Source organism: Bidens hawaiensis, unplaced genomic scaffold (assembly GCF_021521415.1).
Source record: "Bidens hawaiensis isolate Kalapana, Puna unplaced genomic scaffold, B.hawaiensis_p1.1 tig00010730_1, whole genome shotgun sequence".
In the NCBI taxonomy this organism is placed as follows: Eukaryota; Viridiplantae; Streptophyta; class Magnoliopsida; order Asterales; family Asteraceae; genus Bidens; species Bidens hawaiensis.
The window spans coordinates 570,627-585,496 of NW_027491820.1; the positions used below are offsets into that span (position 1 = coordinate 570,627).

At 33.9% G+C, this 14,870-nt stretch overlaps 1 protein-coding gene across 1 annotated transcript; it reads left to right on the forward strand.

Annotated features, from left to right (window-relative positions):
• Positions 1-13,681: 13,681 nt before the first annotated feature.
• On the forward strand, positions 13,682-14,672 carry LOC143535965 (RING-H2 finger protein ATL16). The gene has a single exon (XM_077030069.1). It carries the CDS (start codon positions 13,682-13,684, stop codon positions 14,648-14,650), a length of 969 nt encoding a protein of 322 aa, XP_076886184.1. The 3' UTR covers positions 14,651-14,672.
• Positions 14,673-14,870: the final 198 nt, after the last annotated feature.

Below are 14,870 nucleotides of genomic sequence, written 5' to 3' on the forward strand. Positions count from 1 at the left end.
ATCATTTTTTGAAAAGTAACCATCAGGTAATTTCATATAGACATCTTCATGTAACTCACCATACAGAAAAGCATTATTAACATCTAATTGAAACAAAGCCCAATTATTTTCAACAGCCAAACTTATAACACACCTAACGGTAACCATTTTAACAACCGGTGAGAAGGTCTCATCAAAATCAACCCCTTTTTTTATTGTAACCTTTAGCAACTAAACGAGCCTTACATCGATCAATTTCACCATTAGACTTGTATTTTATTTTATAAACCCATCTACAACCTATAGCTTTTTTGTCACTAGGCAACTTAACAAGTTCCCAAGTATTATTAGTATAAAGAGCATTCATTTCATCATTCATAGCATTAACCTAATTAGAATCAGTTGAAGCTTCATAGTAATTTCTAGGTTCAACAGTTTTGTTGAGGCTAGACACAAAAGAAAAATTCTCAACAGATAAGTTGGAGTAATTGACCACTTTTTCAAAAACGTACTTTACTTTCCCTTCAACAACAAAATCACTAAGTTTTTTAGGTAACGCAGAACTCCTAGAAGATTTTCTAAGAGGAGGTTGAGTAGGAATACCCTCAGAAGAGCTAACATTCTCACTTTTAACTCCAGGTGAATCTACCTCACTAGTGCCATCTCTAGAACTACTAGATTGTGAAACATCAATTTAATCTAAAGTTCTTGAGTTGCTACTAGGTTGCTGATCCTCACTAGAGTGATCAATGTGCACCCCCACATCATCATCGGGATTTAGGTCATTTAAGGAACATTTGGAAACATCTTCATCTTATAGATCAAAGAAATTTAAATTGTTAACAGATACGGGTTCATAATTTTCAAAAGTTTTTTTTGAGTCACTATTTTTGAAAGGAAAAATATTTTCATAAAACTTTACATCTCTTGAGAAAATAACTTTTTTATTATTTAAACCCCACAATTTATAGCCCTTTTTTTGATTAGAATAACCTATGAAAACACATTTTCCAGACCTACTATCAAACTTATTAGGAACATTTAAAATAGTACTAAAACATAAGCAACCAAAGTTCCTTAAATGCGACAGCGAGGGTTTGAAACCAAAAAGATACTCATAGGGGGTTTTGCCTTCTAACACAAAGGATAGCGTCCTGTTAATAAGATACGCAGCAGTTAAAACACATTCAGACCAAAAAGAAAGGGGAAAATTCCCTTGAAACAAAAGTGATCTAGCAACATTCAGCAAATGTCTATGTTTTCTCTCCACAACACCATTTTGTTGTGGAGTATAGGTACAAGAGGTATGATGAATGATGCCCTTGTCTCTAAAAAAATTCTGAATATGACTATTGACAAATTCAGATCCATTATCACTTAAAATAATCTTAACTGTTTTATCAAACTGAGTTTTTAACAGGTTGAAAAAAGTCTCAATATTAAAGAAAACTTCGTCTTTGTTTTTCATTAAAAAAATCCATACGGCTCTTGTATAGTCATCAACAATAGTTAGGAAAAATCTATAGCCTTCCCTACTTTTAACTTTATAAGGACCCCATACATCCGCATGTATAAGATCACCTATATGTTTAGATTGGTGATCGCTCAAAGGAAAAGGTTCTCTATGCTGTTTAGCCATATGACAGACTTCACAAGGATAATCATATTTTTAAAAGTTAAACTTCAAATCAGTTTGTAAGACATTTAAAACATTATCAGAAGGATGTCCTAGCCTAGTATGCCACATATTTAAAGTATCTAAATTACTTAAGCATACCTTAAAAGAACTAGAACCATCACCACAAAGATAAAGTCCATCAACTTGATTACCAGTCACCAGGATTCTCCTTGTGAGTAAATCCTGAAGATAACAATTATTTTCATCAAAGATAACTTTAATTTTACTATCCTTAGCAAGCTTATGAACAGATAATAAATTCACATGATACTCAGGGACCACAAGCACATCAGTTAAAATAACAGTTTCACTCAATTTTATACTGCCAATTTTAGACACTATTGCATTGAACCATTTGGATGTTTAACAGTTACATTAAATTCAGACACATCTACTTGATCAAACACATTTTTATCAGATTTTACCATGTGTTGGTTGGCACCCGAATCAACAATCCATCCAGAGTTACTCAAAGATGGAAAGTTACTAGCAAAACAGAAAACTCTATCACTGAAACTACTAGCAGAAAAGGAACCAAAAATTTTACCTCCTACATGAGAACCAGAAGATTCTTCTCCAGTTTTTTGATTTAACAAGTTCAATAGTTTGGACACCTGATCGGGAGTAAGAGAAGTACTTGAGCTACCACCTGATTGATCATTCTTATGTTGAACAACATTATTAGACACAACAGGTTTATTAGATGGACTATATGATTGACCCACTCTAGTTCTTGGTCCCTGGGGGTATCCAACAATTTCAAAACATCTTTCAACAGTGTGTCCAACCTTACTACAATGAGTGCACTTAAGGTTAGGGTTGGGTCCTCTGCTGAATTTCTTTTTGGAATCAAAAGACTGATTAGTTTTAGAAAAAAAAACCCATATTCTGAGTTTGGGTTTGAGTTTTTGAAGTCCCACTAGAATTTTTATGGGATTCCTCCCTAGACACAATAGAGAAAGCAGTTTTAATAGTAGGTAAGGGGTCTTTAGTTAACAAGGAAGTTCTAACAGAATGATAAGTATCATCAAGGCCCATCAAAAATTGCATAAGTTTTATAAGGTGATTAAAATCATTGAATTTTCCAGAAGCATTGCAACTACAAGAAGGCAATTGAACCATAGCATCAAATTGTTTCCACATAGTATTAAGCCTATGATAATAATCTGACACGGTACTACCATTTTGATTAACAGAGTTGATTTTTTGATATAAACTAAACACGGCTGAACCATCAACTTTATCATATGTTTCCTTTAATTCTTTCCACACATCAAGAGCAAATTTAGAAAAAACTTGTCCTAAATATAACTCATCGGAAACAGAATTAAGAATCCATGAAAGAACCACAGAATTACACCGATCCCATTGTTTAGCAAGAATCTGATTATCAGTTGATCTTTTACAAGATCCGTCAATAAAACCAATTTTATTTTTAACTTGTAGGGCAAGAAGCATAGTATTTGCCCAAACAGTGTAATTCTCTGTTCCTTTCAACTTGATATGTACCACAGTTAAGGTGCTAGAATCACTTGCATGAAGATGCAAGGGATCACTAGCATCTAATTTACTAATCTCGGTAACACTAGAACTACCAGAATCACCCATATAACAAATAAGAGATCAAATAATCATGCACACACTCACATAAACGCACAGAGAAAAACCAAATAGCAAATAAACTGGTCCGACTAGCCCAGCAACATCAAGGCCTATTGCCAACAGAAAACAAAAAGATATGAAAAGATCTCACCGGGATTTTGGAACGCCACCAATCCTCTAGCAGATTTGATAGTGCCAACAGAAGATTGCTGGTAAATCAAAATCTGTTTTAGGGCAGATTTATGATGAACAATCAAGAACGAGCAAAGATTCCTTAACACCCTTGATGAAGATTAGATCCCTTAACCGAATAGCATAAACACAGCAGCGGAATTAAGAGAGGTGCTGGAGCTCTGATGCCATGTCAAGAACTTAAAAAACAGATCTTATTATTTGAACCAGATCCAAAATTACAAACTTAATAAACAAAGACCAGAACAATATGTGATTGATAGACAAAGAGTATATGAAAGATTCAGCAGAAAGCTTCGAATATATGTTCTGCAGGAGCTGCAGCCGACCAAGAATAGAAATTAGGGTTTTTTGTGTTGTTAGTTATATTCCAGACATCAGCGATTATAAGCTAAAAGGAAGGACTCATCCACCGATACCACAAAACTTCTTTTCCAAGCTAAGCCCACTAAAACACTCCAGCCCACTAGAGATAAGCAAACAGGTCCGAAGTCAAGCCCAAAAACAAAGAACTCACCAGCCACAAATAAAAGGCAAAGTATTAGAAACAACGATATAAAACTGAAATATAATTTTTATTTTTAACCCCCCCCCCTCTCTCAGTTTTAAATATAATTTTTATTTTTAACAGGCTTGGACTAATATATTCCTGGCTAACTCAAGTAATGTTCTGTTCTATTTTTTAGCTACCCTGTTTTGTTGACAGCTGTAAGTATAGGTAGGTTGATGATGCATCTCATGTTCATTAAGATAATCTTGGAATCATGTCTCATGTTATACTCCTCGTACCTTCAACATTTGATATTGCAATTGCTCATTCCGTGTTGGTTATTGTATGTTGAACATCATAAGCCTAGTGTCTTCATAGTTGTGTTATTCTCTAGCCATACAATTTGAACTTCCAATTCTTCTGCAGTTCTGCGATCCTTTTTCTACATAACTTAGGCCAAGTATAGTGAGTTGCAAATGGTAAGGATTTTGGGCAACAAAGGGCTAGAACACCGCCCCTCTGGCGATTGGGAGGAGGGGGGCAATACCTTTGTCGCCAGTTTGTGTGATGGAGATGCTGAAGTGGCGATCAAGTATTGGGGGTAGGGTGATTTGTGGGTTACAACACCGCCGCCCCGGGCTACGTGTCGCCCCTTGGCCACGTCTCAAAAATCCCCCATTTTATAGCCCCTTCACTACACATAGCCTTAATATGCTTCAAGGTTTTGACAATGATTACATATTAATTGTGAGTATGGTTTGCAACGATTTCTGCCTTTGTTTCCTTCATCTTGGTATTCTTTAGTGAGTTCCTTCGGTTTATCTTGTGAATTGTTTTGTAACTTAAATGCATGTTTAATGGGTGGTGATTAATATTGTTTTGATCCTTGATTGTGTGATTGAAGTATTCCTAAAAGAACTTTAATGTAAGGATGTCAATGGGCTGGGTTTTGGTCAGGCATTGGTAATCTCAATCCCCTATTCGATTATAAAATTGTGTCTCATTGCTGGCCCAATACCCGTCAGGTATTTGTTGAGTAATGACATGTCAGGTATTATCATACATGTGGGTATCAAGTATACGAGTTAATTTGTTATAAAATACCTGTTGGGATTTCCATGTACAATTTTTATACCATTATAATTATGTAGGGGATTTGATATTTGTAACATTTAAATAATCTAAGAGCCATGAAACACTTTCATATCGAAATAATTTGGTGGTTCTCCCGAACTTTTAATCATATAAGACCCAGACTTCTAACAATAGCAAGTATGCGTGTTTGTGTGAATTTAATGGACTAGAATGTGCCCAAGAGATGACCAAATGCAATCTTATACAGGAGTTGAGTAGATGGTGGTCATAAAGCCGTCACAAATACCATTGGTAGTTATATAGCCACCATAACCACTGGATGTCGTTATAACCTCCATAATTACTGGTCGGGCTACCCCCACACCCGTTGTTATTAAAATTTAAAACAGTCTTGATCAAGTGTGCAACCTGCAACTTTTAATTTGTATCAATGTATATTTTATTTCTCATTTGATCCTAACAAAATGACCTGATAACACTAAAATCACCCACACATTAACGACTTTATACAAAAGATATAGTTCTTTCTCGTCTTGTGTCTTGTTTTCCTTAATATTGTTTGTGAGGGTGGGGCTTTAGTGGGTTCCATATATCCATCTTTGATAATTTTCCATATATCTTAAGATTCAAATAATACCTTTATTTGATGCTCCAATGATACTAGTTTTGCCCGGTTAGTTTAGGCATTTGAGTTTGTACACCATTTGCGTTATTCGTTGTCATACCCGATCACTTGTTTGAAATTGCGATACTTGCCTCTTATTTTCTATGTGGAGACTGATATGTGATTATCAAAGGGATGCAGAAACAAGTTTGGTTAACTTGTTTCTTGTTCTTACAAAGTTCTATATATACTTTTTTTACTTTCATATGTCATTTACACAATATATACTATGTGAACAATCGTGTTGTTTACATAGGACGGTTGTGACGGTTATGTTGTAAATTGTGTTGTTTACATAAGATTATCCACCATTTAAGCATCACTAATATACATAATACCGTGCATACATATTAAACTTAAATGTACGTATGTCTGATCATTCGCTTCAGCCATTACATGGATGTACGTACTACAGTACATACATACAAACGTTCTTGAAATGACGCTCATCATAGCTCAATATGATGACAACCCAAAAAAGCAAAAGAGAAGAGGCCAGCCCTTATGATATTATTTCGGATGGGATAACTTTTGTCAAGATTTGTACGTTTGTTAAGACATCATCATTTTTCTCAAGAATATAACCATTATATTCTCATTTCATTTGTCCCACTAAACACCTTTCTAATTTTGTTTATTCTTTGTAAAATGTTATTTCATTAAACTTTCAACTTCGTGAGGCGCATAACAGGAGTATAGGACTGATATATGTATGATTCAATAATTGTTGTTGAACCACCATGAAATCATCATTATGTGTTTTTAGTGCTTATTTCAATTATGCTGATTTGAACTATGCATTGTTTGAATACAGAGTATAGGACTGATATATGTATGATGCATTGTTTAGCATGCCACAGAAATTACGTTGACTTCAATTGACTATTGAATGTTCCTAACTAGGTCGGTTCCGCAAATATGTCGATATCGATGGTGTGACACTATTTGTGATGGTTTATTCAAAAGTATATGTCTCAAAAATTTGATAACTAGGTTGGTTCCGCAATTATGTGTTTTGTTGATAATATTATCAACTTAGTCCTGTTTTTTTATGTTGGGTATAATTATAGCTTTATTAAAGACGTACCTAAGAATAGGTCTCAAAAATTTGAAAACAGCTTTATTTTTAACTTGATACCTAAAATTGGTCCACAATTTTTGTCTTTTGAGATGCAAGTGCCAACTTAAAAATGTGAAAAAGTCTCAAAAGTTAACAAGTCAACCTAGTCTACGCCGGGTCCAGTAGCCTATGCTAGCTTAGCGTAATGTCAAATATAGCTTAGAACAATTTTTAACATTGATTATTCTGTTTCGACGGAGTTTACTCTGGACAGCGTTTAGGAAAAGTTGCCATTTTGCTTACAAAGACATTTCCAACCATATTAATCCCATTAACACATTATTATTATTATTATTATTATTCAAGTGTATAGCCTTCAATCAAATAGTTGTGAGTTCTAGTCTCACTTGAGACATAAGGTGAAATATATGAGAAAAAAAATATTAGCTGTTAAAAAAAACAAAAACAAAAACAAAAACAAAAAACAAAAGCAACATACGAGTTCTCTGCGTATATAAAAAATAAGTTCTAACAAGAGACAAATACCCCATTAGACTTGCACTGCAACTCCAATCTCTGTCACTCTTGATGTTGAGCTCAAGCTTTCATGAAACTAAAACCATTCCAAACACCAGAAATGGGTACCTCAAGAACACCATTTATCTGCTTCTCTCTGATCTTGTTGATGCTACAGTCTGAAGCTTTATCTTCTCATGTTCAAGGGTCTATTCCATCACCAAAAGAGTCTTTAAATTCTGGTCTGACAGAGCAGAAAGACCAAGGAGAAGATGTATTCAGTGATTGCAAGAGGAAGGTCAACTCAGGTTCCAATCCTTTACATAATAGATGATATATTCACTTATCACTTAATTATATCTTGTGTTTTTGTTATGAATCTAGCTATACAAGATACTCTAAGAAAGAGTTTTCTTGATCTGGTATGAGTGTTCATATATATGTTTGTAATAATGAGTTACAGCGGGTTCCACACAATCAAGAGACGGATGGGAAATTTTGTTATTTTGATGAGAAATTTTTGTGTTACAATATAAGTAAGAAATAAATTTCAAGAAATATATATAATTATATACGCGTTACATTAACACAAAGATTCAAACAAACGTCTTTACTGATTAGTATTTAGGATGTAAAACGAACAAAGTAATATGTTTGTGTTAGCTTAGACGTCTTGTTCAAAAGGGGTACCTTAAAACATATTTCGAGTCATCCCTCAGAGAACGATCATTTGTCTCCCAAAGTACAACCATGGAAACAATATGTTTTAGATGGAGATGGGTCACACGCATGAGACGGTACCGAGCTTTTTGGTGTTCTTTATTCATGGAAACTGAAAAGGGTTATGATATGGAGAAAAGAGTTATTAAGACTTCTCTCTACTTGGTTAGAAAATGGGTTGCTCTTCTCGGTCGATTTCTTTGTGAGTATTCCGGTTTTTTTCATTGGCTCGAAAATGACTACCAAGTCCATTTTATAGTCACACAAAATAGAAACCAAAATGTATATTAATCCTGCAATTTTATTGTATTGAAATGTATCTAGGCGAGCCAAACCTCCTATAATATATTGTTTTTAACATTAACCGAACTGTAACAACTCTTGAGCAACAATATCAGTCAAGTTGCTACCCGAGCAGTGGGAACTATGTGACCGACCAATGTCAACCAAGTTGTTGCTAGCTGAGTAGGCAGCATGCGAGCACGAGGTTGTTGACTAACATTCGCAAGTGCAGCTGATCCACCCATTAATAATGGCAGCAGAGCTCAGTAGCAAGTTTTTGTTGTCGGAGTTGACCCAAGCCTCAAAAACATAAAGGCGTCTCTCAAGCATAAAGTGCACCAAGTCACATTGCACCACCGCCCACATCACGCGTGCATGTGTGTGTGTGGAGCGATTTTGGGTGCTTCACATCTTTAGGTTCCTTACTTGTTCCTTTGGCTAAGATGCAAAACAATACCAACCAAGTTGCTACTTGAGCAGCGCGCGGTAACTACATGACCGACCAATGTCAACCAAGCGTTGCCTGAGTAGTTGTAGCATGCAAGCACGGGGTGTTGACTAGCATTCACAAGTGCAGCCGATGCACCCATTAATGGCAACCGAGCTCAGCAGCAAGTTGTTGTTGACGGATCCGACCCAAGCCTCAAAAACATAGAGGCGTCTCTCAAAGTGCACCAACATAGCGTCACATTGCGCCATCACCTTCGCCACGCGTGCACATGTGTGTGGAGCAATTTAGGGTGCCTCGTATCTTGTTCATTTGACTAAGAAAACTATATCCTTAAAAGTGTCTCACTTTTTAATCATTAGTCACTCCAACCAAACAATGTCCTTAGAAATGTCTCACTTTTTTGTAACTTTAAATTTCAATTCACCTCCTATCTGAGACAAGTTCGACTCATTTTCTTCCCGACTTTCGCATCATTAGTCACTCCAACCATATAATTTTGAGTATCGATATAAATCATATTAGATGTATTTTAAACCTAGTATGGTGTGTTGAACACATATATAAATATAACTCATTGTGTCGAAACACTACAAATAAAAAGCATTTAATGGCACACAAAAAGTGTCATAAGAAACCAAAGAAGTGTCGCTAAAGAACCTTGTTGGAATGAATGACACACACAAAAAGTGTCACTAGGAGAGCTACCACTAAAGCCTTTTTAGTGGCACTTTTTTCGTTTGCCACTACAAACTTTTGGGCTTTTAGCGACACTTTTTTCCGTATGCCATTAAAAACATTTTGGACTTTCAGTGGCATTTTTTTCGTATGCCATTAAAATCATTTTGGACTTTCAATGACATTTTTTTCCGTATGCCAACAAAAACATTTTGGACTTCAGTGGCATTTTTATTCGTATGCCATTGATTTTGAACTTTCAGTGGCATTTTTTTCCCGTATGCCATTAAAAACATTTTGGATTTTCAGTGGCATTTTTTTCCGTATGCCATTACAAACTTTTGGGTATTAGTGACACTTTTTTGTCCGCCACTAAACCTTGAACTCTTAGTGACACTATTTTTGTCTACAGCCACAAATTTTTGGTATCTTAATGGCACCTTTTAACAACATAAAATAAAAATAAAACCGTCAAATATAGAAATCATAATATCTTTACTATAATTAAAAGTTCCATCACATTCTAAACACACACCAATCACATTCCAAATGCATATTAAATGTCTAATAACTCTCAAGTTAAGTCAAAATATCAATCACATAAAAAGTAAAGTAACAAATATTTGAATAAAAACCAAAAACTTCACCACACTTGTTAGCCTTTTTCATCATCTTCAATCCTCATGCAAAGTACCTGATAAGAAAAATAAAAACTTTTCAATATGTAAATATATGGACACTAACTTGTGTGCCGGCTTAATTATTAATCTAAAATCGATAATAACCTATTAAAATCAACCAAGATTGTCTTGTTAAAAAACTAAACGGGCCATCTTTAAGACTAGTTTTGAACTTTCAGTGGCATCTTTTAAGTCCAAAATTTAAGCTCGCCCCTAAAATTTCCTTTCTGTTCTCATAGTTTCTCTCATTCTTTGGTTGTACGCTATCACCATGTGACTATAATCTAGTATTGATGATTTGCAGCTCAAGTTCTATTGATCCAATCATTATCGTTGGATTAGATGTTTAAATTACCGAAGTAATTTCTGATTTGTCGGTTATTACGTCATGCTAACCTAGCTATTGAATTGATTTGTCGGTTATTTATTTATTTTTTATTTGTGTTTTATATATTTTTATATCTTCCTAGAGAATACACCACTCTGATAATTAACAACTCACTTTGACTTCAACCAAGACGCGTTCTACTTGTTTGTTAATTCATATCTTCACGTGGTTGGTGGTGATTTATTCAACCTATTATTATTTTACTTTAGATTTTGTTTTTAACATTTTTGGGTGGTAGAATTTGATGTTTAAAATTTGTATAATTATTTTTTAACTTGTTGTATATACGAACACAAAATTGTATGGATCGTGTCTACTAACATTTAAATTAAATAATTTTTTATATTTTATTAGTATTTTTAATATTATTATATCAAAAAATCAAGAATTTTTTATCTTTAACTTATGTATCATATTGTTATATATAGATTTTTAAATGAGTATTAGAAAAACATTAATGTATTTTTTTTAATGATTTGCTATTTTTTATATATAGTTTAACGTGGAAAAAAAATATTTTGTACAGTGTAATAAACACTTTTAAAATGAACTTAACCATATCTATAATATATATAATATGTAAGTGATGGGTAAATTAAGACACTAGAATTAAGAGTTTTACAAGTTATGATGCATAAGGTACATGTTAAAGTAGAGATAAGTTTGTCTTTTTCACACATATCACCCACGTTCATTTAATTTCTATAAAAACAATTACAAGTATAGCACCTCAACTTTACTTAGATTTTGTAAATTTAAGAATTAATTACAAATTTAATCTCTCATGATTACCCATTTTTTACTCTGGCTTTATTTTTTTTGGTTTTCTTCATGTATGTTTTACAAAAATACGGTTAACAAAAATCCGAACATACCTATTTAAACGAGCTTATTTTTGTCGACGTTTCAATATTAATTTTTTTCAAAAGAGATCGACAGTTTAAAATGTACAAGTCATTACTGCATGAATGTACAAGTTTCTTAAAGGACAAATGTTTACAATCTCATGTTTTCATATAATTATGTATCCAACCCTTTATTTTTTTAACTTGTTTCAATTCAAAATTTAAGTAATATTTATAACTTTGACCCCTCAAATTTATCCAAATATTACTTAACTTTAATTGTTTTTTCCTTCTTATGTGTTTTATAGAAATGTGATTAAAAGTATTCAAGTTATATAAATATTTAAAATAATTAAACAAACGTGAGTCAGGCTCGGTATGAAATTCGAGTTGAGCTAGAGTATTATTCCCTGCTACATCGTGCAGACACCTAACTAGTGTGTATATATATATATATATATGAAAACGGTTAAATAAAAATACATAGTTTTTTAGAAAGAGTAAGAAGAATATAAAATTTTGAGTCAAAAAACTATGTGAGATTATCTTGGAAACTATGTAGCATAAATCCTATATCTAGGAAACTATTTGTTATTTTGAAAACTACTAATCTCAATTACTAGATCTTAAATCCAAGGGCCAACATCTGTTTTTACTCTTTTTAGAAAACTATATTTTTTTACTTTAACTCGTCCTATATATATAGAAAAGGGTTTATATATATACATGAGTATATAAATATTGACGATAATATATAATTATATAGAGAGTGTTACTTAACTATATCATGACAATGCTTAGTTACATACATAAAAATGAATAATCATATACGTGTGCGGTACATAATTACATATCTTATTGCATAATTATATTCATTTGGTGCATAGTTATAAACTTGTAATTATACGAGCACATATACAATTAGCAAAAGTATGCAGGTCACATTTTGAATCTCTCATGCAAATTGCACACGAAAACCACTATGGATAAGTAGATGGTTAAAACAAACAAGTGTAAGAGCATCGATGGTGCTCTACGCCCAATGAGTGGAGGAAACATATTCAACAACAAGCGTTGCAACACTTTTGGGGTGTGGAGGGCGTTTGGCAGGAGCTACACAACATCGAAGTAGACGTGGAGAGCAGATGCGTTGGGGGGGGGGGGAGGTGGTGTTGGTCAAGCTCCGACATTCCAAGCAACGATAAATCTGATGCGGCTTTGCTGGGTGTGGACCAGTACACATGCCCTAGTGGATGGAGCTACCATATATATGCCCATTGTTTGTTCCATTTTTTAGATTAAGTAGGCCTAGAATGAATTGTTCTTTACCTTGAGATATATACAAGGACATTCTTTTTATCAAATCAACCTATTTTTGAGAGATGGGTAGTGACCACCACTTCAGGAGAGGGAAAAAAATCAACTATGTATTTTGGATTAGAGTTTTTAAGAGTATTCTCATCTAGTTCTTTATCATCTATAAAATTTAACTAAAAACACATTATTCTCTAAACTTGTAAACTTTTTTAAAAATATCTCACATCCAATTCCCTATCTCTATATCTAACTTATTCACAAACAATTACTTCATTGTTATGTCTCGATTTTATATAATCACAAAATTATATAGGTTGATGAATAATAACTCTTTAAATATAGAGCGTCAATATTCTTTTTATTAAATTTTTCTTTATTAAAGAGATCCCAAAATAGGAGTGTTTTTACTAATTTTCCTATATTTCCTCTAAATTTATATAAAAAAAGTGGGTTTCAGACATTTAAATGTGAATGCTCGAATTTAATCATTCTCACTTTAATGTAATGATAAAGTAGTTAAGGTATAAAATAGAAAGTTATGGATTCAAATCCACAAAGAAAAACAAATTTACTTAATTCAAAAAAAAAATTCATTCCTAATAAAGTTCAATATTAATTAAAAAGGTGCCCTTTTTTAAATTGACATTATAGAGTCTTCATCTGAAAGGAACAAGAGTAGTCAAACCTATACTTTGACCTTTCACACATTAATTACACCTCTCTGATTCACAACAAAACTGAATAACTAACACAGATCACTTCTCTCTCGTTCGTTCACACACAAATGAAGATGAGTACACAATGATATGATTGGAGTCAAACCTAAACTTTAACCTTTCCCACATTAATTACCCTTTCTGTAAATCACATAAAACCTAACACATTTGTGCACCCCATAACCTTTCTCTCTCATACACACTATTAATATTAATATACATAACATGTTTGTATGTGTGTGCATATTTTAATACTCACAAATCTGTCTTTCAAGATGCTCAAATCAAATCCATCAAGATCCAATCACACACATCTCCATGAATCCCACACATGAACCAGATTCATGGATCACCATCATCATCAGAATCCCATGCAAGCTTCCCATTCATAGCAGTTGCCATCATAGGAATCTTTGCCACCATCTTACTTCTTGTCTTTTACTATATCTTTGTCATCAAATGCTGCCTCAATTGGCACGGAATCGATATCCTCCGCCGGTTTTCACTCTCTCGAAACACCAACCACCATTACCCTCTTGTCCCTTCTTCACCGGAGTTCACTGGTCTTCATGAATCCGTTATCCGCTCAATACCCGTATTCCGGTTTCAGAAACAAACGAATTCTGACAATGAATGTGCTGTGTGTCTTGGAGAGTTTGAAGATAACGAGAAGCTGAGAATCATACCAAACTGTGCACATGTGTTTCATATAGACTGCATTGATGTCTGGTTACAAAACAATCCGAATTGCCCGCTTTGTCGGAATAGCATTTCCATTTCGATACCGCCACATGTTCCGGTACCCGAGCACCCACCACCTCAGTCTTCTGATGATCAAGATTATGTTGTGATTGAGTTAAGCTGTGACGATGGTGGTGGTGGTGTAGGAAGTGAGTGTGTCGGTGAGGGGAGGCGACACTTGGCAAGAGAAGACCAGAGTCTGGATTCTCGTGAACCTCGGGAACCCGTTGCTAGAAAACTCATGGAGAAGTTAAGGAAAAGATATGGATATAATTCAAGCATGGGAGATGAATGCATTGGCGTTAATACGAGACGAAAGGGTGATGAGCAATTCTTGATTCAATCGATTCGTAGATCGATTTCCATGGATTCGGCTGCAGACCGACAACTTTATTTGGCCGTTCAAGAAATTAGAAACTCGTTGAATCATGTAGATTTAATTGAAGTAAACGATGGTTGCAGTAGTAGCGGTAACAGTAGCAATAGCCGAATTAGAAGAGGTTTCTTTTCATTTGGGCATGGAAGAAGTGCAATTTTACCATTTCATTTAAAGCCATAACATAAGTACATGAATTCTCATTTTTTTTAGGATTACATTAGATAGTTGTTAAATACATTTTGTAGTTTAGTTATGAGTTATATTTTAATCTGGTTTTTTAATTATTGGGAAGCGAGCTTTGATTTATCTTCTTTGGTTGGTCTAAAGTTTGAATTTTTTTAAAGTATTATCTGATTTGTGGTTGAAATATTGACTTTTGTGGTGTTATGCATGCGTTGAG

Bases quoted from the DNA above. Each gene is read 5' to 3' on its own strand.
- LOC143535965 (XM_077030069.1), top strand. From the start codon at position 13,682: ATGAACCAGATTCATGGATCACCATCATCATCAGAATCCCATGCAAGC.